General features: G+C 41.6%; 1 protein-coding gene across 1 annotated transcript in view; it reads right to left on the reverse strand.

The window, feature by feature from the left end:
• The window catches only part of Mctp2 (multiple C2 and transmembrane domain containing 2), a 221499-nt gene that overhangs the window by 151302 nt on the left and 46266 nt on the right, over positions 1-23931 (reverse strand). Inside the window, exons 2-4 of the mRNA XM_021210215.2 lie at positions 20704-21236; positions 9633-9695; positions 7986-8094 (exon numbers count right to left, since the gene is read on the reverse strand). Coding sequence (XP_021065874.1) covers positions 7986-8094; positions 9633-9695; positions 20704-21168 — 637 coding nt within the window. The 5' untranslated portion in view covers positions 21169-21236. The remainder of the gene's footprint in view (positions 1-7985; positions 8095-9632; positions 9696-20703; positions 21237-23931) is intronic.

The raw sequence follows: 23931 nt of genomic DNA on the forward strand, positions 1-23931 counted from the left end.
GAAGGAAGGAAGGAAGGAAGGAAGGAAGGAAGGAAGGAAGGAAGGAAGGAAGAAAAGGACAACTTCCAGGATAAAAAACAAAACGGGAGGGGATGATGTCAGTTATAGCATCTGCTTAGGAGCCTGTGTCCAACAGCAGCTCAATGCAGCCATAAAGGCAGAACGATGCCTGCACACCACATCCTTAAGACTTCCATTCAGAAACCAGAGGGGTAGCAGAAAGAAAGCGAGCAGTTTCCTTGATCTTATGAAAAGGAAGAATCACTCCTTACACAGCATGTGAGTTCAGAAGGATGCCAAGGCGGGAGTCTTCCTGGGCACGCCACCATCGGCAGATCTCTCCCGGCCCTGGCTGCTTCTGCCGACAGCAGCTATCTGCTTCTGGAATCTGCTTTCCCATTTTCAACCCCAGAAGAGCTGTGTTCTCCTCAAGGTTCCACTGCCCTTAAAACGCGTCTCGTGGTGGCCCACGCCTTTAATCCCAGCACTCGGGAGGCAGAGGCAGGCCGATCTCTGAGTTCGAGGCCAGCCTGGTCTACAGAGTGAGTTCCAGGACAGTCAAGGCTACACAGAGAAACCCTGTCTCGAAAAAACAAACAAACAAACAAACAAACCACGTCTTGCTATTGCTAATGTGTCCACCCTATCTGAATGGGAACACTTCCCTCCTCTAAGGGGATCACCTAAGTATAAAAACCTCCAGTGGCTCTGTGAGCAAGCTATGGCCCTGGTTGGACTTTGAGATACAAAGGCTTCAGGAAATGCATAGGTATGTATGGTAGAAGCAAGCACAGGTATCCACTTTACTGAACAAAGTTCCAGGAATCAACTTATGGCAGAATTATCTGAAAGTCTTGAAAGTCTTAGTTTTACCAGAAATTTCTTTAGCTGTTTATGAAACCCATAAAAACCTGAATGAGATAAATAATAGAACTTATCAATGCTACGGTAAAGTCGGCAGTGAGAGTTTCTGGGGCCACTGGATTCTCCTAGCCAGAGGACCTCTCATATGGTTCCTCCAGCCACATCCCACGCCACCTATTTCTACCTTCTGAGAATCCCTTCCCTTTACTACCTGAATTCCTTTTCAATTTCATCTCTTTCCCACCATTAATCTTCCCTTTTTTTTTTTGCTCCATAGCCTATGCTACAACATATCCCGTGCCTATCATTTTGTTTGCAGAACAGTTTTGTAGAGAGCTGAAGTGATGGTTCAGTGGCTAAGAGCATTCACTCTGGAAGATGACCTGGGCCCAGTTGACAACACCTCACTACTATCTATTATTCCATTTCCAAGTGAATCTGACACCCTCTTCTGGCTTCCAGAATCTTCTACTTCCATGAGTTCTAGACATGCCCAAGGTACACACACATACATACAAGGCATATACTCATATACATAAAATAAAAATAAATATAAATTAAACCAAATTTTAAATATTTCAACACACTACTTTGATTTTGCCTTCCTAACCCATTGCTAATGAGCCAAATACATTAAAAAACTATTTAAAACATCCTTATCATTCATATATATATATATATATATATATATATATATATATATATATATTCATGATGCATATGTGCATAGGATACAAATACCATAACTCTCTTTATAGTGGAATGATTTGTCAATATACACGAATTCAGTAATTTCAGCAAATTAGTTATTTGGTGAATACAGGCTCGAACTGGTTAGGTTTTGGTGGAATGATCATGCAGACACAAAGCCTGCATCCCTTTTCTTCCTAGGCAATCAGACACATGCATGAGTGTAAACTTCTGCAAATCTCATGCATGACCATCCTTGTAACACTGGAAACCAAGGCTCCACGTAAAATGAAAAGGCATAAAAACACAGAAGCACACATACACACAAGCAAACTGTACGTGTGAAATAGACAACGGAGCAAAAGGAGCAAAAGATACCTGGCGTACGTCAGGGGACAAATCACGTACTGTGCCGTGTCTGACAATGGGCACCCTCACCAACAAACACAGAGAGTTCCTACACAAGCAGATGAAAACCTATGCTAGGGTAAATTCAAGTCAGTGGTGAAGATGCGGGCAGCAAACACAGGAGGCAGTCCTGGCTCACTTTCCTTGGTCCTTCAGGAGCATTGAGAAGGATTATGTGGAAACTGGCTCGGCAGAGTGGCAAGCATCAAACATCCCAAGCGTGGCAGAAGCATGCCAGACTCAAAACAAAACCAAGCACCAACAGCCCCTAGTGGGCCCTCAGAAATGGGAAAACACAAAGGCTTTTAGGACCAGCATGTCTTGTGGGATCTATGCAGGATGGGAAGGGGGCTCAGAGAAACAGATTCCAAACTCAGCTGTGTTCCTTTGTGTTACTGTTTTAACAAGCTCCGACAAGGTCAGGCATGAGGAAGACACCCACAGCCCTGGATGAGGTTTGCATCCAAGCAAGCCTTCAGGTTTGCTTCAGGTTTGCTTGCAGCCCATAGGTTTTTGGTCCGGCTGCACATTCATAGTGAGGATCTCATGCCATCTGGTGTTCAGAGAAGGTATGCCAGCAAGAAGCAGAGCTGAGAGCTTGAAAAATCAAAACTTGGGTGGTATAGATGCAGTCACACTATGTTGCACACCTGACTCTTGCACCAAGGAACACATCTGCAGAAGTCCAGCTGAAGCAAGGAAGCACCGCTGGAATGTATGGCACTTGTGTGTATAGTTATTGAAAAGAGGCAATCTACTCATTAGGGAAAGATAGATTTGTCCTTGTTCATATAAAAGTCATATTGGGGGAAAAAAAAGCTAAGTTTTTGGGGGGGTCTGAAAATTGGAAAAAAAAATAGAGACAGATGAAAGATACAAATGAAAAATGGGAAAAAAAGAAAGAAAGAAAATCAGACAGACAGGGAAGGTGTTTGGGTTAATGTGACTGATGCAAGGAACCAGAGCCTCTCTAGACATGGAAATGGAGGGAGGTAGTCCTCAGAACAGGAAGTGAAAACTGACAACATTTTCACAACAGACACATCACAATCCCATCTGTGAACACACCCAGCAAACTGTAGAAGCAGGGGCCATTCCACACAGAAGAGCATTTGCAAAGATGAAAGGCCACATCTCAGCACACATATTTAAATGTCCAAAATTATGGATGCAAACACCACTTTAAGCAAACAGAGAATAGGGTTTTTCCTCCACCCAATTCACGACGTTATTCTAGAGTCAACGAAGGTAACAGAAGTGAGCTGCCTCATTGCTTCTGACAAGAATAAGCCTTGCTGGGGAGCCAACTGTCACTTGGGTAATGAGAACACTGAGCAAATCAAGTGATCATGGGACTGGAGGAAATCCTTGCAAATCTGTAACTGACTTCCAAAGGAGCTATGGCCAAAGCTGTACACACAGTTGAAGACACAGGCACATTCGTGGAAGCATGGTGTGTAATATTAAAACTTGTGGGCCAGCAAGATGGCTCAATGAGTAAAGATATTTGCCACACAAGCTTAATGGCCTGAGGTCAATCCCCAGTACTAGTACACACAGAGCCACAAAGTTGTCCTCTAAATTCCATATACTTGGTGTAGCATACATGTGTCCACACACACATCATGGGAACACGCACACTCATATGAGTACACACACATATCTATATACATTATTATTATTATTACTATTATTATTAAATAATGACATTACAAAGAAAACAATTAGCCCTCAACAATAGCCCTCATCAATAGAGTGATGGTTACGGCCCTCTGGTGGTTATGGTGAATTTTATTTTCTCCTTTGCAATACCCAAGAGTAGACAGAAGAGGGCACCAGCTACACAGTATTCTTTTAGGTCACCACCGTGGACTTGGCTAACTGGTTAGCCCTCCTCACATTAAGGGAAAACAAGTTTTAATGTGGGCGATGTTAACTTTCAGAAATTAGTGATGTAAGGTATGAAAGGGCATGAGATGGGAGTTTTACCAGGGTCAAGAGACTTCATCTGTATTAGGCATTCCAGTCTCCTGTGAATGTGGAAGTTAAGGCTGCTGCCCTGAGCTCTAGCAGCTGTGATACCAAACATCCCCATGGTCCCATTCCTTTCTATGGGAAACTGAGGCAGGATCTAATGGACTCCACCCCCCAACCAAGTTACAAAGCAGTTGTACTGAAAATAGATACTTGTGTGATATCCCTTCAGCTTTAAATCTCAATGACCTGACCAACAGAGGCACTGCAGAGCCTGGGAGGCTCCTCTCCCACTGACTCCTCTGAGTGGGTCAAGATCTGCCTTCAAGTACAGCTTTGGACTTGCATGATGCTGTCTGGGCAGTACTCTCCTGAAACTGAGTTTTCACCCCACTGCCCTGGAGAAAAGTACTAAAAGGATGACTTTTGGTTGCCTCATATCTCCAGATACTAAAGCAGTATTTCGTCTTTTTACCAGGTTACTACATAGATAGTTCTGTTAAAAGCATGAACTTCAAATCTAGATGATTGCTCAGCAATACATCTTCATTGTTCAAACGGTGGTTACAGCTGCTATGCTATTAAAAGACTGTTTTTGGAGGCCGAATGCAAACATTAGATCCTCATATTGTAGACGGAGGTCAGCAAACTTAAGTACCTGGGTTCAACCCATCCCAATGTCTAGTTTGTATTTCTCTAGTTTATGTTAATGCAGTTTTAGCAGGACATTGCCATGCTCATTTGTATATGTATTCTTTACAGGTATCTGTTAAACGGCTTACGGTTAAATGGCTGTAACTTGTGGGTCTTGAAGAGTAAAATAATCAATAGTGGGCCTTGTATATAAACTGTTTGAGAGCCTACATCTAGGGAGAAAACTTCATAAGCAGGACTGATTTTGTACAAATTTAAAGCAAATGCTGAGCTCTTTAGTAAAAAAAAAAGAGTGATTCACCAAAAATAACTTCAGTCACCAAAACCTACAAAATAAAACTGCGCTGAAATTAACAATCTTCTAGCTGATCCCCTGAGCTGAAGGGATGACTAAAGCATTTGAATACATTGCAAAATCCCCACCATAACTGAAAGTTAGTATCTGATCGATTAGATGCACATAGATTTTTCACATTAAAAATTAAATTTATTATAGCATTCAGTAAAAAAGAAAATACGAATATACTTCTCTCCTGTGAATAATGACTGCACCTTCTCCAGTGCTAAAGGGATGAGCCTGAAGAACACTCTGTGACGTGAAATGAGTCAGGCTCAGCAAAGCAAATGCTCTATGTTCTCGTTTATAGGTAGGGGGTTTCAAAGAAATTGAGAGTAGAATGGTGGATACCACAGGACAAGAAGAGTATGGGAAAAAGAGAGGGGGACAGAGGCTAGTCATGGGTATAATGGCACTGCTGGTGGGGAAAGAAGTTGTGGGGCCGTGTTACCCAGTAGAGTGACTATAACCAACAGTCATACATAACGTGTTTTAAACAGAAAAGACAGTGACTGTTCTCCCAGTGATGAGCTGAGAAGTGTCTAAGGTGATGTATAAGACAATGGTGCAGATAGGATCATTCCATATATTTGTACATTCCTAAACATCACACCCCATAAATATGGGTCAACAAAAATTAAAAGCACTGAAGTATGAAAATAGCATACATGAACTTGTGCCTGGAATGGTGTTCCATTCTCTCACTGATGGGGCAATGGCTTCATCATCACTTAGGTGCACTGACCAATGTGCAGGGATGTGCAGTGGTGTTAGAATGATGTACCAAGAATTAGACAGCTAGAGAACTCATGTACATAGAGAGGACCAAAAAGATCAGAAGGAGAGCAGTTGGCTCACAAAAATGATGCAGGGCCAATGATTGTCCCATATTTATAGATTTGGAGGGAAGAAAATTCCAAAAAATTTTATATATTATATATAGCTTATGATATACAATATAATAAAATTTATATTATATTATACAATATATATAAACTATACATAGTATATGTGTGTGTACATGTGTATGTGTGTGTGTGTGTGTATGTATACCAGGCCTCAGAGATAAACACATTCTCTCCAGAATGCTTTTAACATCTGAGGAAGTTGTCACAAAATGGACTTGACAGTAGTCTTTTTTGACAGAAGCAGTCACTGTGGAACACTTAGCAGGTTCAGGGTCAGGTCATCTCGAAGTGGTCACTTTGTATTGATTAATGATCACATCCCTCAGATGTTATCTTGAGTATGAAGATCTAGGTGGCCCTTCTCATTAAATTACCATGAGAGGTATATGTGTATGACAGATATGGAACTCAAGAGACTCAGATGACAGATAAGCAACTGTGGAACTGAATGAACGACACTCTTTTCACTGACGAATACAATGCAGCATCGTGCTTTGAAAACTCCAGATGAAAGGACATATTTCACACAGTTTTGTCAGAGAGAACCCAGGTAGGTAAGAGCAGATGAGTGGAAGAAAGGGCAGCACACATACAAGCAGTGTGGAGAGGCGGTAGGAAGGGTTCTGGGACAGAGGCAGGGTGATCAGGGGATGAATGTGTGTGGCAGGCTAGCTAGCCATGCACCAGGCTTGGAGGCAGCAGATATGCGCAGCGGAAGCTGAATGGTGTCCTATCAGCCCAGGGGCTGCAGCAGCCTGCACATAGCTCCACTGTCCACTGATGTTACAAGAGGACCAGCCAAGCATGTGTGGATAAACAGGAACAAACAGCTTGGGCAGTAAGCCAGAAAGGAAGACCTAAAGTGGCAGGTGGCAGGAGCTGGTCAGAAGCAGAGTAGGAAGAACCCAGCAGGTACTACCTGCTCACCCTGCCCAATGCCCAGCTCAATCCTCTTAACTGAGGGTAGGCCACGGAGAACCCAGATGGCATCCATAAGCGGGGCTCCGAGCACGCAGAAAGGATTGCACGCCTCCGCAGAGACTCATATATGCAAAAGATACAAAGCAACATGTTGAGCTTAAAGAGAGATAATACGTCTGCGCAGAAAACCGTGGATTATCTTGAAGATGTGTTGTAAAGTAAAAAGAAAAAGTTATTGCACGATAGTATGGGTATTGTGATCTCGAGGTAATTTAAATACATATACATATATAGAAGGCAAGCGAAGAAAAGACAAGTAGACGGTAGCTATTAGAGGGATGTAGTTATCTTCTGGGATCCTGTGGGAGGGAAGAAGTCTGAAGCTATCTGCATCAATCAGCCCATCAAATGGCGTCGTTTTTGAAATCCATTCACTCTTTTCAATAAAGTAGTAAATCCAGGTGACTATCTTTCTGGATTATTGATATATTCCAAATATAAATTATCATGGCTATTTCATTCTAAAACAGCTGTATGTGTTGTTACTATTACTTCTTTTTAAAAGGATACCAGCATTTATCCATTTTGTGCGGGGGTTTCCAAACTTTAATGTGCTGCTTGGAGCCGACAAAAGCTTGGTGGAAGGAAGGGAGCAATCCGTGTTTCTGGGTTTTCATGGCTATGTCTTTTCCACAGCCCTCTCCTAATTTTCCCTCTTCTTAGCTATCATGACGTGAACACCCTCCCTGCTCACGTGCCAGGGTGTACGGCCTCTGCTGAGGCCCAATGAGAGCGATCCAGAGCAACTCGGACCCAAACCTCTGAGACTGAGCAAAAGTACCTTTCCTTTTAAAGGTTATATTGGTTATTTCTTCAGAAATCCAAAACTAGCTGACAAATAACGTTTATTGTTTTCCTCTCTAAATTCCTAAGCGAGTGTTCATCCAAACTTCCTCAGAATGTGACAGAGTTTAGATATAAGGTATCGAAAGAAGTTATTAAAGCTGAATAGAGTTTTAAGTGTATACCCTAATCCAGCATTTATCTTTATCACTTTTAAACGACACACAATGTGTGTGGAGGACTCTGAGGCTGGAGGTTCAGTGCGAGAGTTGAGCTCCTCCTCTCCGGTCGATGTGGGATGGACATAGGTTAACGCAAGCCTTCATACCAGGGCACAGAGAAGGCCTTTATGGCTACTGAGCAAGCGCACAACAGACCAACCTTACCGCAGCGATCCCGGACCACGAGGTTGCGGCCTTCCTTCAGGTGTATGGTGAGGAGGTACGCGAAGGGGCTGGGGAGGTGACTCACGCAATCACTGGCTTCTCCGAGAGTCTGCAGAGAAGAAAAAGGTATCTGAGTCTGGGATATGAGGTGAAGCAAAGCAACTGCTTATTCTAATAGGGAAAGACAAAAGTCACACTGGTCAGCTATGAACCCCAGCTGCCATGTACTTTGATTTGATGACATGGTTATGACTGCATTATTAGACAATTCTTTTTGCATTTTCCCTAATGGGATTTTATTTGATTTCAGAGATAATCACAAGATGAACTCTCCAACAATTATATGAACAGCATGTCAATGCCCCAAACCCTTAAACTCCTTGATTTACTGTGAGGTTTCTTACTATAAAACTGAACACTTGGACTGGAGAGATGACTCAGCCATTGGGCATTTGCTGTGTAATTATGAGGACTGGGGTTCCAGTCCCAACACCCACATAATAAGCCAAAATTATTCTATGCATATCTGCAACCCCAGCTCCTAGGGAGGAGGAGACAAGAGAACTATTAGGGTTATCTGGATTCCAGCCTACATGTGTATCTTGGTGCAGAGGTAGGCTCTGCCTCAGAAGCCCAAGTGGAACATGATAGGAAGTGATGGACCCCTCCAGCCTCCAGGAGTATAATATGCAAGTGCACGCTCACGCACAGATATGCATGCATACACACACACACACACACACACACACACACACACACACACACACACACACATACAATGGGGTGGGGAATAAACTAGAGAAATAAGGATGAAGCACTGGAGAAGAAATAGCAAGAAGAGAGGAGGATGGAGGATGGGGCTGGTTCCCACAAAGGAGTGTCCATATATCCACCTCAGCTCTTGAAGGTCTCCCACGTCTTGTTACTATTCCCACCAATCCCCACCAAGTCTAGTAGACTTCCTCCACACAGGCTACAATGTCAACTCTTAGCATGAGTCTCAGTTTTCCCTGTCCACCAGGCACCATGGTGTCCTTACCTGTGACCCCACACCCACACTTGACCGGCTCAGGCACATTTTGCTTTCCCTCTTCAGTCTGTACTCTCCCTGTCTCCATTTCTGCTCTAATGCTCTCCCATCCCCCAAGTTCTGTCATTTTCCTCTCGAGGAAATCAACTGTCATGGGCTACAGTCACAAATCCAAATCTATTTTTTGAATACCTATGAATCGTATGAATCCCATGCCATGTTTGACCGAGTTCAAATTTCTGCCTTTCTTCAAAAGGGACAGACAGAATGATTTATTATTCCTTCATTAGGCATTCAATCAATTGATCCTGTGGCTGCAGCCACCCGCCCTTGCCGAGCTTCTTTTCAAAGTTTCAGAGGGCTTCAAAAGGCTTTGTCCTCTTTCCTACCAAACTCAGTTGCATAGCTACTGTGTGTATTTTTAGACAAATCTATTCCAGGCTAACCAATCAATAAACCTGAATTAATTTCTTCCAGCTAGAAGTTATAAGATGTGTTTCGATAGGTGGGCAGCCTGCCATATACTTTCAAGATAAGGGAGCAATGGACTACAAACAGCTGGTAAGAGGTATTTTCAATGCTGACATCAGTGTTAGTTTGTAGGGAATGTCACTCACGGATTCTTCTTCAAAATGCTGAGATGTCATAGAAGCGTTCAGATCGTCATTGCCATGAGTCTTCTGCAAACATAAAGAAAAGCCGGTTTAAAGAAAGCAAATGAATATTGACTGTGATAGTATCCTACTGTAACCATTTGGAAATCCGATATTCGCATGCCTACTTTCATACATGTGGGAAGCTTTGCTAGCTGTGTGACAAGAAGAGGTGAACTTAGGAGTGTCTGTCAGGCCATGCCCTCTGTAACCTAAGTCTTCGATAAGAGCATGGTTCAGGACCTAAATTAGGAACATATCTATGCACAGAGCAAACAGCTTGTGTTCTCCTGAAGATCAGGAGGGCCACATTATCAAGCCCCTTCCCGGGTAGGACTGCATGGCCTGCAACCACCAACGTAAACTATGCTGCCCATCCTCCAGAGAGCTCATCTGGTCCACAAACAGGGACCCGTTCAATATGTGATCTGTGAAACCCTTTCCTAACTAGACACCATAGGTCCCACAACTATCCAATCACTAATGTAGCTTGGAAGCAAAAGTTACTAATGAATGGCTTTACAGAATAACACACGGCTCCTAGTATGAATGTCACCCGTGCCCCAGAGGGGATGGGTAGCAGAATATACAGGTAAGCAGGCTGCTTGGTTCGTTCTTATGGGGACAGATGAGGGAACATCTAGACGATCTGGGGATTTTGCAGACTTAGAGAGCAGAGTAAGAGAGTGACACTTTCAGGAAATCACAGACAGGAGAAGGCAGGTTGTACATGCATCTCCCCTGGAAATATGAGCATGCTTCTATTTGCCTAGCATGTCAGCCCGGATAATCACTTGGATGAACAAAGATAACATTTTTGGTCCTAATAGGGATTGGTAACTCCAAGGTTATAAATCAATTTGGGGACAGGCAGGAAGCCTACAAAGATTGCTTTGACTATAAACCACTGACTTGCAGGCCATGCTTGGAGTCACAGACAACATTAAGTCTTGCTTTTCACTGGGGATATGTTAAGTGTCCTTCTTGTCTAAGACAAAGACTTCCCAACGCTGGGATAGTTTCAGAACAAGAGGGCTACTTTTCTTCCCACTCAGTGGTAGGTGAATAGTTTCTACCAAGCAGAGGTTTCCTGCCCCACCACCTCTGGATTTGGTAATATCCAGGAGGCCACAATGTAAGGAAGGAGCCTACCTACCAGTGCGCTTTCGGCTAAGAAGCACAGCGGCCCTGGAGCTCTTGGATTCTACTGCTGTCAAACTTTTCTCTGTCCTTGCCAACCCTAGACCCAATGTCCCCAGAGCATGAAAACATCATGCTCAGTTCGTATCAACTCACCTAGGAAGAACAGAGGGAAGTTTTCTGAACTCTGAGTTTTCTCTAAGGTCGAGGCACCTCATTTACCACACCCAAGCCCACATGCATACTATCACTGTCCAAGCATTCAAAGGTGTGCAAAACCCCCTTGTGGGAGCCACGCTAATGACAGACAGGAGTGCAACAACAGGTCAGTCCAGTGCCAGGAAACCTCTCCTTCTGGTAATTACTCTTGGTTCGGTTTTGGATGTTTCTAAATCCAGGTAAGATAGGTAGGGCCATCATTCTATTAAATGAATCAATATTCCAGCTGACCAATCCTATTTGAAGGATATGCTACAATGCTAATAGGGCTGGGATCAGAATTTCAATTTGTTATTAGCCAAAGGTCATAAACATTTATTTATTTATTTATTTATTTATTTATTCATTCATTCATTCATTTGTCTGTATTGTGTGTATGTTTATGTGTGTGTGTGTCTGTGTGTCTTACCTACATGTATGCACATGTGTCATGTGTATTCTTGGTGCCTTTGGAGGCCAAAAAAAATGATGCAGGAGCCCCTAGAACTGGAGTTAGGGAAGGTAATGTGCTGAAACTGGGTTCTCTATAAGAGTAGCAAGCACTTTTAACTGCTGAGTCATCTTCCCAGGTCCTGTCTTCCATTTTGAATTGGTGGATGGCTAAGACACATTATAACAAGCACAGTGCTCTGTATAATCTCAATGTTGGCCTTACTCTAGTTAGTAGTAATGTTACTTAAATGAAGAAATTAGTCTACATGTAAGCCATAATTTATATACTATTGAAAGATGAATGCCAAGCCTTTATCTAAATACACTGTAAGTTTTCCCACTTACAGTAGCAAGGAAATTCCATGTGAGCAAGGACATTAATTCAACATTATGGCCGGTTTTACTCACAGAAGTCACAGAACTTAAAGTTATGGTTCCCACAGCCACTGTAACTGTCACACACCATATATACACAGGGAGGAAAGAAAATGATTACCATAGGAACAGCAAAGCATTCCATATGCACAAGGGGACGACATATAGCCACTGGGAGACACATAAATTAGACGATTCCTGTGTACTCTTGCATAGAACCCAGAGACTTATCCACTGAGAAGAATCCACAATGTACTTACATCCTCTGCATCCTCTGTAACCCTAATAACTAGATGTATGACTTCTGGCTCTGTGTCTTAGGAAAGAGAGCACAGTTAAAAGTCATAAGGAATGGGTGATATCCCAAAGCCATTAGCAGCCATGTCAGTGTTTATGTTCTCGATAACAGTAATCACGCATACTAGATTTGCTTTAATTTATCACAAGTTAATTTACCACACAGTGAGGTTAACTTATTGCTATGAGTGCGGTGACTTTAACCAGGTGTAGATTTGAACAACTGCTCTATGATCAGGACACAATTCTGGCACTCAGAAAACTCCTTCATTCTATCCCACTGTGATAAAATTTTCATCCTCTTCCCCACTCAAGTCAATCACTGACCTATTTCTGTCATGTAATTTTGTCATTTATAGTTTAACCTGTCAAAAAGAATCGGGCAGTATGGCAACTTACGGAATCTTTCACTTTGCACAGTGCCTTTGAAACCATCCTTAATTATCGAGTAACATTAATTACCAAGTAACATTAATTACCAAGTAACATTCTATCTCGTAAGTGTACAGACTGGTGAACTATTGATTTTAAACAGACTGTTTTTAAGCACATAGTCAGGAGAGGATGGATACTTTTGAACATCATAAAATCTAGTACATCTCACCAACATATATTAAGACCTATTACCTGCTATCATATATATATATATATATAGTGTTTATCTCTCATGCAAAGCAATACTGCCCTTAGGCAGGTGTCATTTCTTTGATTTGGCTTTAGTGACACATGAGTTTACACTAATAGCTCCATTCTACTTTAGTGTACTGCCATATAGGAAACTAATCCATAATTTGTGCCTCATTTAGATGTGAATCCCTGACTTAAAGGAATTAAGTCATTAAAATCCAGCAGGGTTTAGTTATGTTTGAGATGGACACACACACACACACACACACACACACACACACACACACACCACAGGGTCAGAGAAATGACTCTGTTAGTCAAGTGCTTGCTGATCAAGAGGGAAGACCTAAGTTTGGTTGCCAGATCCCATGTAAGGAGCTGGGCAGTGTGACATACATTTGGAATCTCAGTACTGGACCGTAGAGACAGATAATCTCTGAGGCTTTCTGGAAAGCAGTTTGGGCTATTTGGTGAGGTCCGCACCACTAAGAGACTCTGTCTCAGCAATCATGGTGGTCATCTCCTGGAAAACACCACCAAAGTTTGACCTCTGATGTCTAAACACATATAAACATGTAACTACATGTACATAACTGTGAATACACTTTTATGTGTACATGTGCATTCATGCATGTCTGCCCATGGGCACACACACTCACATATAGACACACATAAAATCTTGTCACCAAGGATCTTGAAAGCAAAACATTGGTATGAGCACATGAACTCTCCCACTCACTAAATGATGATCTTGTATGACTATTACCTTCCACATGGCTATCAGAAGACCTTGCTATGCAGTATACCCAAGAACCAAAACAAAGTGTGTCATGCCTAGATGCCTGAATTCAGTAGGTCAAGACATACACCCACATGAAGAAAAGTTGGCAATAAGGAATCACATTGGGTGAGCTCAATTGTTTCATTTTTAAGACTAATACATGAAGGCATAGACATATATACCTGAGTACTATGTGGCAGATAATTTAAATTCTGTAGCCCACTTTAGGCTTTCAACACTATGAATATTTAAGAATAGAGGATCAAATGCAAACATCTACCAGACAAAGGGATTAATAACATAGGCAACAGGAATATGAGGGCGAGACAGGCTGGATAGGTCATTAAGCAGTCACAGGAAACAATGAAGGACTAAGGAGAAGACATCTAACAACCAACACATCAATCTAATCTTTCCAAATTCCACCTCTACACAAATGATCAGAAGGTCCTTGGCAACTCTGTCAAGGTCTATCTCTCATTTTCTTTCACCTCCAATATTGTCCCGAAAACAAAACTGCAGAATGCTGTCTAACTTAACCCTCGACATAAAAAGTGTGTGTGCACAGACATACCTGTCATGTTATAAAATTCTACTCAGCAAACTACAGACTGTTACAAAATTCATCCCTCACTCTCTTCTGTTTACTTTTAAAGAAAATTCATTCAAATTCCAGCACCACCTAGTCATTTCTGTGTCCTCCATGCCATGACAACAGAAGCGAGTTGTGACAGATAACTTTTCACCCACAGAGTCAATCATAGTTAATATCTGGACATACACAATTCCTGATAAAAGTGCTTGGCCAGTTCCCAGGTATTTCTTAAACCATGAGTAATATTTGCAAAGGATCTTTCATAAATTCTCACAAGCTTTTTTTGCAAGATTTGTGTTAGCAAAACAATCTACCTGTTTATATTTGCTCATCACTTCATAATTCACAAACAAATGCTATCAACTTCTACTAAGGAGTCCAAAGTGCATTGCTAATTTATGGTAAAGAATTGAGAGCCAGGAGGCCGAAGAGGCACTAACAAACCGCAAGAGATTTAGGTCTTTGGGGAGACTTTAAGCCCTCATTCTTTAAAAGAGCACAGCTGTGTCAAAAGCACCTATAGCAGCCACTTTACCAGACATACTGGGGGAATAGAAACACATTGTAATAAATAAAGATCCAACTCAGGGCGGCCTAGACTCACATTCCTTAATAAACATGGATAAGTCAGAATGACCTGGACTCACACCCACTTGGGCTATTTCTTTGTGTCTTTGAATATTTTTGTTTACATTTACAAACATGGAGACTTAAACAACTTGTATCCATTACCTCTTTGGTTTTGATGTAATTTTCAGTCTTTACAAGGCCAGGAAACATTCATTGCTATCAAATTGTTTGATATCCCCACATTCAATTAAGTAATGCCACAGTTAAGAAGCTAGGCTTTAGAATACACTGTATGTACCAAGGAACACTGAGTGTTAGCACATTCCCAACCCAACAGAGAATGTTAATGGGGACCAGAGTATCTCATGGTAGCCTTAGCTCGAAAGTCAAATGCAGACATCATAAGCATATTCATCTATGTATGCTTATCATATAGATGTATATACATACATACACACACATACACACACACACACACACACACACACCTCTGCATGACTTGTACAAATGCTCAGGGGAGAAAATTTCATTGCTAGTCATTGGGAAGCTGCAATTTAACAACAGGGAACATCTTCTACACAACTAACAACATACTGATTCCTATCCAAAGTAGATGGAAGATATTTTAGTAAAATAAAAGCACGCTGCTATGAAGATAAATGCAGGGTGAGCACATTGGGTCCAGAGGTGGGAAAAACACCATAAAGAAGAGAATGTTCATTCAGTGTTAAAGGTTATGGAGGATGTCTAGAAGAAGGGAACAGAGAGGTAAGGAAGAGGAAATAGATAAGAGACGAAAAAAACAAAAAAAAACAAAAAAGGCTTCCCATATTGGGGGATGGTTTTGTGTACTGTGAATCTCAGGGCCCAGAGATTTGATTGCAGTCCGGATGCTGGCACTGTTGTGATTATTGGAGCATCTTCTATCACAATAATGTGTAAAAGGTGTTTTCCATCACCTCTGGTTGGTTAATAAAGAGCTTTTTAGCCAATAGCTGGGCAAGAGGCAAGGGGAGTCAGGGTCAGCCCAGAGAGATAGAAACAGGTGTGTGCGGAAGGGGAGATGGACCGTGAGGATTGGCCGTGAGCAGGTAGCCAAGGGGATGACCATGAGAACACCATGGAGCAAAGCCAGCTAAGGCAAGCCTCAGATGGAAGGTGCAGGGCCATGCGGCTAGGAAGTCATCCGGGCTACTACAGTCTGCTTAGACTAGATGAGTATCTGCCCAGCTCTAGTGCGTGAAACCTTTTTAATAAATATAAAGTCTCCACGTCTTTATTTCAGAGCTAACCAGGATAGAACAGGAGTCGAGGAATCCCCAGAATTATATTTACATTCCCAGAGGAAGAAGAACAATCTCACCTTAGCATCTTGGGCTTGAGCTAGGAGACACAAGGATGATGTTGCCTACAGTGTGTGTGTGAGGGCCCTTCAGGAGACAATGACTTCCCGTCATACAACTGGAGTCAAAGCTTCTAGGAGCTATCAACACACATCACTCTGAGGATTAAAAGGGGCTTGGTGGAATCTTCTTCCCCCCACCCTCCCCGAAGAAGCCCCCTTTACTCCTAGTTGCTGCTGGTGGCTGCTCTCGCCCAATACACTCACTTCTCTCACTCCTGGCCTTGACTTCATCTTCTATATTTGTGCCCTGACCATACGCTGACACTTCTCTTTGCTTGATGACACCTGTGGTTCTGGAAAAGTGGCTGGAGAATGCAGACATGATGGATATTTGAGGTGTTCCACAAGGCAACTTTAAAGTGTGCTCTTCAGACCACAGAGTTCACTGCCTCCTTCCTCTAGGGAGTTATAAGCCATATACCATGCACCAAGAATGCTTGAAAACCTCTAGTTGTCCCTGTTGTGTATCATGCTGGTCACATGACAACCAGTGGTATCCTTTTTACTTTTCCCCTTTTCCATGAAAGTTATGGATACCTGTGGGCTATATATAAGGAAGAAAACCTGTCATATCCAGAATACTGATAAGTCCATGTCAAGACTCCAATGACAGGAATTCATCATCAGGATTTCTATTGTCAATAAATACAGCATATTTTTGGCGGTTTCTTTTTTTTTTTCTTTTTTTCAAACTTTTTGTTGATTCTTTGTGAGTTTCAAGTCATGCACCCCAGTCCCACTCATCTCTCTGTCCCTTTATATCTGCCCCCCTGCTCTTGAGACCTCCCCCCCAACAATAACATACACACACACACACACACACACATACACAGAGAGAGAGAGAGAGAGAGAGAGAGAGAGAGAGAGAGAGAGAGAGAGAGAAAATGAGAATGAGAATTATAGAAAAAATCTCATTGTGGAAGCTGTACTATGTGGAAGGGGTAAAGTATGTCCCAATGTGTACTTGTCTGTCCACACACCATCACTTGCAAACATTGATTGCAATGAGTCATTGGTCTGGTTCAATTTCTCTAGCTTCTATGACACCATCAATATTGAACCCTCACCAGGATTGCTCCCAGTTATCCTGTAGTTATCCTGTATCATGGAGATCCTGCAGCTTTGGATCAGCAGGACTGACCCTTTAACATGTTCCAATTATTCACAGATTATATACATTTTCGAGTGGGCCAACTCAGAACCCTGGATCTAGGCCTCGGTGGTAGCTGAGCTGGTCAAGTTGCTGGCTCTCCCTTATCTGCACTGCCAGGGCAAGCTCTCCAGAACTGCTCCTGCTAGGCCACACAACACCGGCATCGGAGGAAGGCAGTATCAACTCTCAGACTCTCATGCCTCAGGATGGCTCACCCTCACCCATGCCTCCAAAGCCAGCTCCACTGTGTTGCCCAGTCAAGAAGGCAAAAGTATTAAATTCACATATTTTAAGTTCTTAGCAGATTTGGACAAGAACATCTCCACCTTCCTAGAGCTCTCTATACTTCTAGCTAACATCTTCTAAAATACTGTATTTAGGATACTTTTTCAGGAAAAACACATTGGTTTCATTAAATCATAAGTCTAACAAAACTCATGACAAAAGTATTAACAATTCTAGTAGCTGCAGGGAGACAGGACTTTTAATTTTTTTCAGAGGCAAAGCCACTTGTATGGTACCCATGCTCCTGAAAATCTACCCTCACCCATGCATGCTCTTGTAAGCAGCCCTAATGGGTCAACACAAATCACCAATGACAACAGCAAAATACATAGATAAAAAAGTAAACAAAAGTGATAGAAATAGAAGTGAACCGGTTAGGAAGGAGATCCCAGAGCAGAAATAGACAAGATATTAGATGAATAGGATCAAAATACATTCTGTAAATTTACAAAACTGTTATAATGAAAGCCATTATACTAGTTAATAAAACAATAAAACCAATTTAAGGAAAGAGAGAGGGGTAAAAGACTGAAAACAAAAAAGGAAACAAATATTAAATAACAATGTAGGTCTAACCATTCAAAGGAACGCATGCAATAGAAATACCTGCATTCTTTGTTTAATCCTCCATTATTTACAATATCCAAGTCATGGAACAAGCCCAGTAGCCAGGCATGGGTGAAGGATTTATCTATATAGTGGAATACTATTCACCATGAGGGGGAACAAGCCCATGCTGCTTGCAAGAAAAGGGGTAAAACTATTGCAGAGCATAGTAAAGAAGTGAAGCCACTCTCAGAAAATCGGGCACTATATATGTTCTCTCAAATGTGGCATCTAAAAATAGATTTGTAATTTAAAATGTGGATGAGTAGACAAAAGCAAGAAGACAATCGAGAAGAGTGGAGATGACTATAAATAGAAGCAGTATCACCAGAGCACACTATATATTTATTAAAAAAAAAAGTAATCACAATGAAGACCATTTTTATTTAACTAATAAATGCTAGAAAGAAATCAATTTTGAGAACCCACAAATAAAACTCTATTAACCTGGGTCAATTGCTATCAATGATCTTTTTAATTAAATGTAGTTGAACATATGCTGTTGTGGGTAAAGAACAAGGCTGACAGAAAAGAATGAATTAGACATTCCTCTTGTAGCCACACAGTGTCTCCAAATCAACAGACAATTTGTGTGTGGAAGGATGGTTGAGAAACCCTTCTTTCCACATGACAGCCTCCGGACTCTCAGAGAGTGGGAAAGACCCATCTTATACAGAAGGGACCAGGGAAGACAGGACCTGTGCAGAACACACACTAGACCCCCGATGATCATGGTGTGGTATTCATTGTCAATAATAACCTTCACAATGTTCGATCTACACAGCTCTCAAATATTTCTACTTATTCAACAAAAACTACAGAAAGGCTAAAGTAGTTAAGCACCCACAGTTTGAAAATCCTTCTAATTTGAAATTGTTAGTATATCAAAGCCAAGAAATCTACCCGGGCTCAGACAAATGTAATGATGATGAAGGTGAGCTCTTTTTTTTATTTGTTTGTTTGGGTTTTTTGTTTGTTTGTTTTATTTTTTTTGAAGATGAGCTTTAAGATCTGATCAACGGGCTTGCTTTCTGGTACTGACCAATGCTTTGTAAATCTACCTCATTTGCATTTTGTAAAATGGAAACATATTTCAAATTCACAAATATTAAATATCATAAAATATTTTCCAAAGAATGTCTCCTGTTAAGGTCAAAATAAAAATAGCCGAGTCCTTGATTTAATGAATAGCAATGCCCAAAAGAACATGGTCATAGATCCCGCCATTCCCCAGAGTCCATTCTCCAGGGAAGTTGAGATACATTGCATGATCAACAGATTTTCATCTAAAGGGAAACCTAAAAGCCTCGGTTGAGGAATTAATTTTTATTCAACTTTGTGATAAATCCCAAATACATTAAAAAAAAAGCCCCTTACATCAAAATTGGAGCGTATTTTAGCATCATTAACTAGGAGGAATTTAAACAGATAAAAATATCCAAGAGGGCTGATTGAACTGAACATTTAAATCAGGATTAAGATTTAGGAATTTGGTGCGAGAACTTAAATTCTTCTTGCAAAACCAAAATTTTTGTCATAATTACACTGGGCAGTTAGCCTTCCTGAAACAATGAAGTTTTGATAAAACTGCTCAAGCAAAAAAACAAAAACAAAAACAAAAACAAAACAAACAAACAAAAACAAACAAACTTGGTCACTGGTTTCTGATATCTGTTTTTCAGAGAATTAAGGGAAGCTCTCAAAACCTAGTATGCATACTACTAGAAACACCACAGGAAGAAAGGGTACCCTTCAGGCTCTGGTTATCAAAGAGAAACATCCACACCATCTAAAAAGTAGTCTGCATCTTTGTCTACAACAGTATTTCCCAACCTTCCTCATGCTGCAACCCTTTAATTAATATAGCTACAACCCTTTTAATAGGCACAGCTCCTCATGTTGTGGTTACCCCCAACCAAAACATTATTTTAGCTACTTTGTAACTGTAGTTTTGCTACTGTTATAAATTATAGTGAATCTGATATTCAGGATATCTCATGTGCGACTCCTGTGAACAGGTTATTTGACCACCATCCCCCCACAAAGGGGTTGAGAACCACTTGTCTACAGAGCCTAGAAAATCACATTGTTTCCATCATCTACAAGTCTAAATGAGCTAGTAATGGTAGAAGGATAGCTATATTGATTTCATTTATAGCTACTCCTCACCTCAGTGTGGAAAAAGGTAACCTACTGAAGGTAAGAGGAAGACAAGGAAGTGGAGAAGGGGAGAATCAAAGGTTAAAGGTGTATCCTCAGTGTCTTTGCCACGAGATGGAACAAAGAAACCTTGTCCACTAGGGCTGTTGAAGCCTTAAATGGTCCTAGAAGGTTCCTTTGTGCTAGATTTTAAATACATAGAGGTCAGCCCTAAAACAAATGGAAACACCAGTGAAATCAATAGTACATTAATTTAAATTCTCGTAAATGACATACTCCCCATGCAGGATAACCACAAAATAACTCTTACCCAAATTTTCCAAGGACAGTGAATGCACCTTAAAATAAATAAGTAAATAAATAAAAAGCTAGGAAGAGCCCAGGCCTTACATCTTGCTCTTCAGGAGCATCTCTTCCAAGGGAGGGTTTGTGCAGATCCAGGACACTCTGGCTGAATGCCTGCCACTCTTCTGCAGGAGAGGCATAGATCTCTTCAGAGTCGGTGTCAACCCCGTGGACATGGCTTGCCTCCTCCTGGCTCCAGTCCAGTTCTTCCTCAGACTGCTTCAGTGAGCTGCTGCTGCTCTTCGGGACAATGCCTGCAGTGGACAGGCTGTTCGGTACCGAGATGTAGGATGACTGGGGCCCCGAGTAAGGCCGGCCTTCGGGGGCCAAAGCCTCTGCTTCCAGGAGGTCAGGCACGGAGAGGCTGAGGCGCCTGTCCAGGTGATGCTGCACCCTTAAATCCACAGGTTTGCTTGGGCTCTTTTTAGCCTTCTTCTTGCTTAGGTTGGTTAACAAAGGTCTGGTTCGCTGTTTTAATGATCCCCAGACAGATGGTTTATCCAGATCCATAGCTGCATGAAGAATCGAGAATCCCACTCCTCAAGAGTGTGCCTCTACAGGAAAACAGTCAGTGACGTCTGCAAAACAAAGCATGAGGAGAAGACATGATACTTCTGGCTGTGTAAGGGGCTATGCCAGGGAAATTGATTTCAGAAAATCTACTCTTGATCCCTTAATGAGAAAGGTCATAATTTCACAAAGACCGCAGAAGGCAATTTTTAGGACACATGATATTTAAGAGTTTTAAAATCAGTAGTAATAGAAAGGTGAAAAAGATAAAAAGGATTATCAGGTTGAGCCTAAGCTTCATAGACAATAACTACTTATTCCTCTCTAGGGATATAAAAGCTAAGACATTTGCTAAGACAGTTACTACGGCATTTCTTCAGCGTAAGTGAGGGGAACCATACATACCCTTTTCCAAATGAAGGATTACTGAGTATGTGCTGTGATCGGGAACTGAGGTCCAGGTGGAAAAGCATGCGGGTACACTGTATCTCACATGTGGGTGGGTGGGGATGACTACACAGACACATATGCAGTCGGACTGAAAATGCCATGGGGATTTGACATATAACAGGCTGGATTAATCAGAGAGCCAATAAAAATCAAATTTGGAGAAATGAGCCTATTTCGTGTGCCAAATGCTTCATAGTATCCTTCTGATGTGATTGGAGTGTGATTGGGACACTGGGAACTAGGCTGCAGGAATGAGGCCACGTTTGGCTGAGGAGCAAAGCTCAGAGATTGGGGGTGAGGAAGCACTTTCAGAAATCAACCTTCGGTAGCTTCTTGTCTCCTATCCTCTCATTCCAAGACAAAGTAGTTTAGTGGGCCAAGGACAGTCAAAAATCTCTACAAGTCAATGTTCACATGGCCATTAGCCTGCTGAAGATTAGAATATGGCTATCTGTAGCCCAAGTCTACTGCTTCTCGCCATAGGCAAGAGGATTCTCCCAGGATTCTCTTGATGTCTCTAGAACTACAGACTAAGTCCTTGGAATCTAAAGACAGACTCTTTGGGTTCATATTCTACTTTGTTGCCTTGCTGTCGGACCAGGATCATGCCATCATATTATATCCCGGTTTTCTTAATTCTCCAATGTGTATAAGATTACATAGTCAGAGAAAACAAGGTCACATCCAAAAGCTTCCGATAATGTAATGGAGGGCATTCTCGATTTGATAGGATCCAGGGTATAAGTCACAGCCTCCAGAGATCCATCATAGTAATAAAAACAACCCAACTCAAATGAGACATCCGAGAATGATCTATCCAAAGTCCATAGTGATTACAGCTCTTAACACTGAAAAATGTTACTCTGATCAACATCAACAAAGGTGAAGAAACAGTCTCAGATGACAGGAAGTTCTGGTATGTGGCAAGTGACACACACACACACCACATACCTAAAGCTTAAAAGCCAATATCCACATATAAGAGAAAATATGCAATGTTTATCTTTCTGAGTCTGTGTTGATTTATTCAGGCACAATGGGCCGATGCTCAAATGAAGGAGAGATTTGACAGAGTACGTATGACATGTGCAGTTAAAGACATACAGTCCCATCACAAAGAAGGGGAAGTGGTTACAAAGTCCAACCCCTCCCTAAAAAGCTCACTGCAATGTATGGCTACTGGGAGAGGGTAAAACAGTTTTCTCAAATGAAGTAACACTAAGTATATCAACCACACTCCACGGCAGGCCTCATGTTTAGGAGTAGTTGTCAACACAAAATAGATTTTGTGGATTTGTTTTGTTATTTTGCATATGAACCTTCTTTGCTTTTGGTTTGTTTGTTTGTTTGCTTGCTTGCTTGCTTGCTTGCTTGCTTAGAGCAGTGGCTCTCATCCTGTGGGTCATAACCTCATACAACGCTTCCATAGCAGTTGCCTCAGACTATTGAAAAACACAGATATTTACATTTCATTTCACAACAGTAGCAAAATTACAGTGATGAAGTGGCGGTGAAAACAATCTTATGGTTGGGGGTCACCACATCGTGAGGAACTGGATGAAAGGGCTGCAGCATTGGAAAGGTTGAGAAGCACTGGTTTAGAGCAAAAGAAAGAACATGAAGTTGGACGGGGATGGAGAGGGAAGGAAATGGGAGAGGCAGGAATAGACAAAGAATCTGATTAAAATACATACAGGATGTGACTACTTTTAAAAAAAAATCACGGAAATGGAGATGGATGCCAGTAACTTCTAAGCAAAAACAATGACCTTGGATCTGAGAGTAATGTAAGAACCAGGAGAAGTCTGGAAAAAGAAAATAGCACAAGGAAGAGATCATTGGTACACATTAACTTGACCGTCCTGGGAGCAGGAAGACCCAAAACACTCAATGAGCGGACTTTAATGAAAGACTCTGCAGTACCTGAAAGGGTGGCAGGGGGCACTAAAGAGTTCAGTCAAGCAATAAAAGTGGGGAAGACCATCCAGTGGGAAAAGACAGCATTTTCAACAAATGGTGCTGGCACAACTGGCTGTTAGNNTGCAGAAGAATATGAATTGATCCATTCTTATCTCCTTGTACAAAGCTCAAGTCTAAGTGGATCAAAGAACTCCACATAAAACCAGAGACACTGAAATATATAGAGGAGAAAGTGGGGGAAAGTCTTGAAGAAATAGGCACAGGGGAAAATTTTCTTACGAGAACAGCAATGGCCTGTGCTGTAAGATCAAGAATCAACAAATGGGACCTCATAAAATTATGCTTCTGTAAGGCAAAAGATACTGTCAATAAGACAAAGAGGCCACCAACAGA

Source organism: Mus pahari, chromosome 1, assembly GCF_900095145.1.
Source record: "Mus pahari chromosome 1, PAHARI_EIJ_v1.1, whole genome shotgun sequence".
NCBI classification, from domain to species: domain Eukaryota; kingdom Metazoa; phylum Chordata; class Mammalia; order Rodentia; family Muridae; genus Mus; species Mus pahari.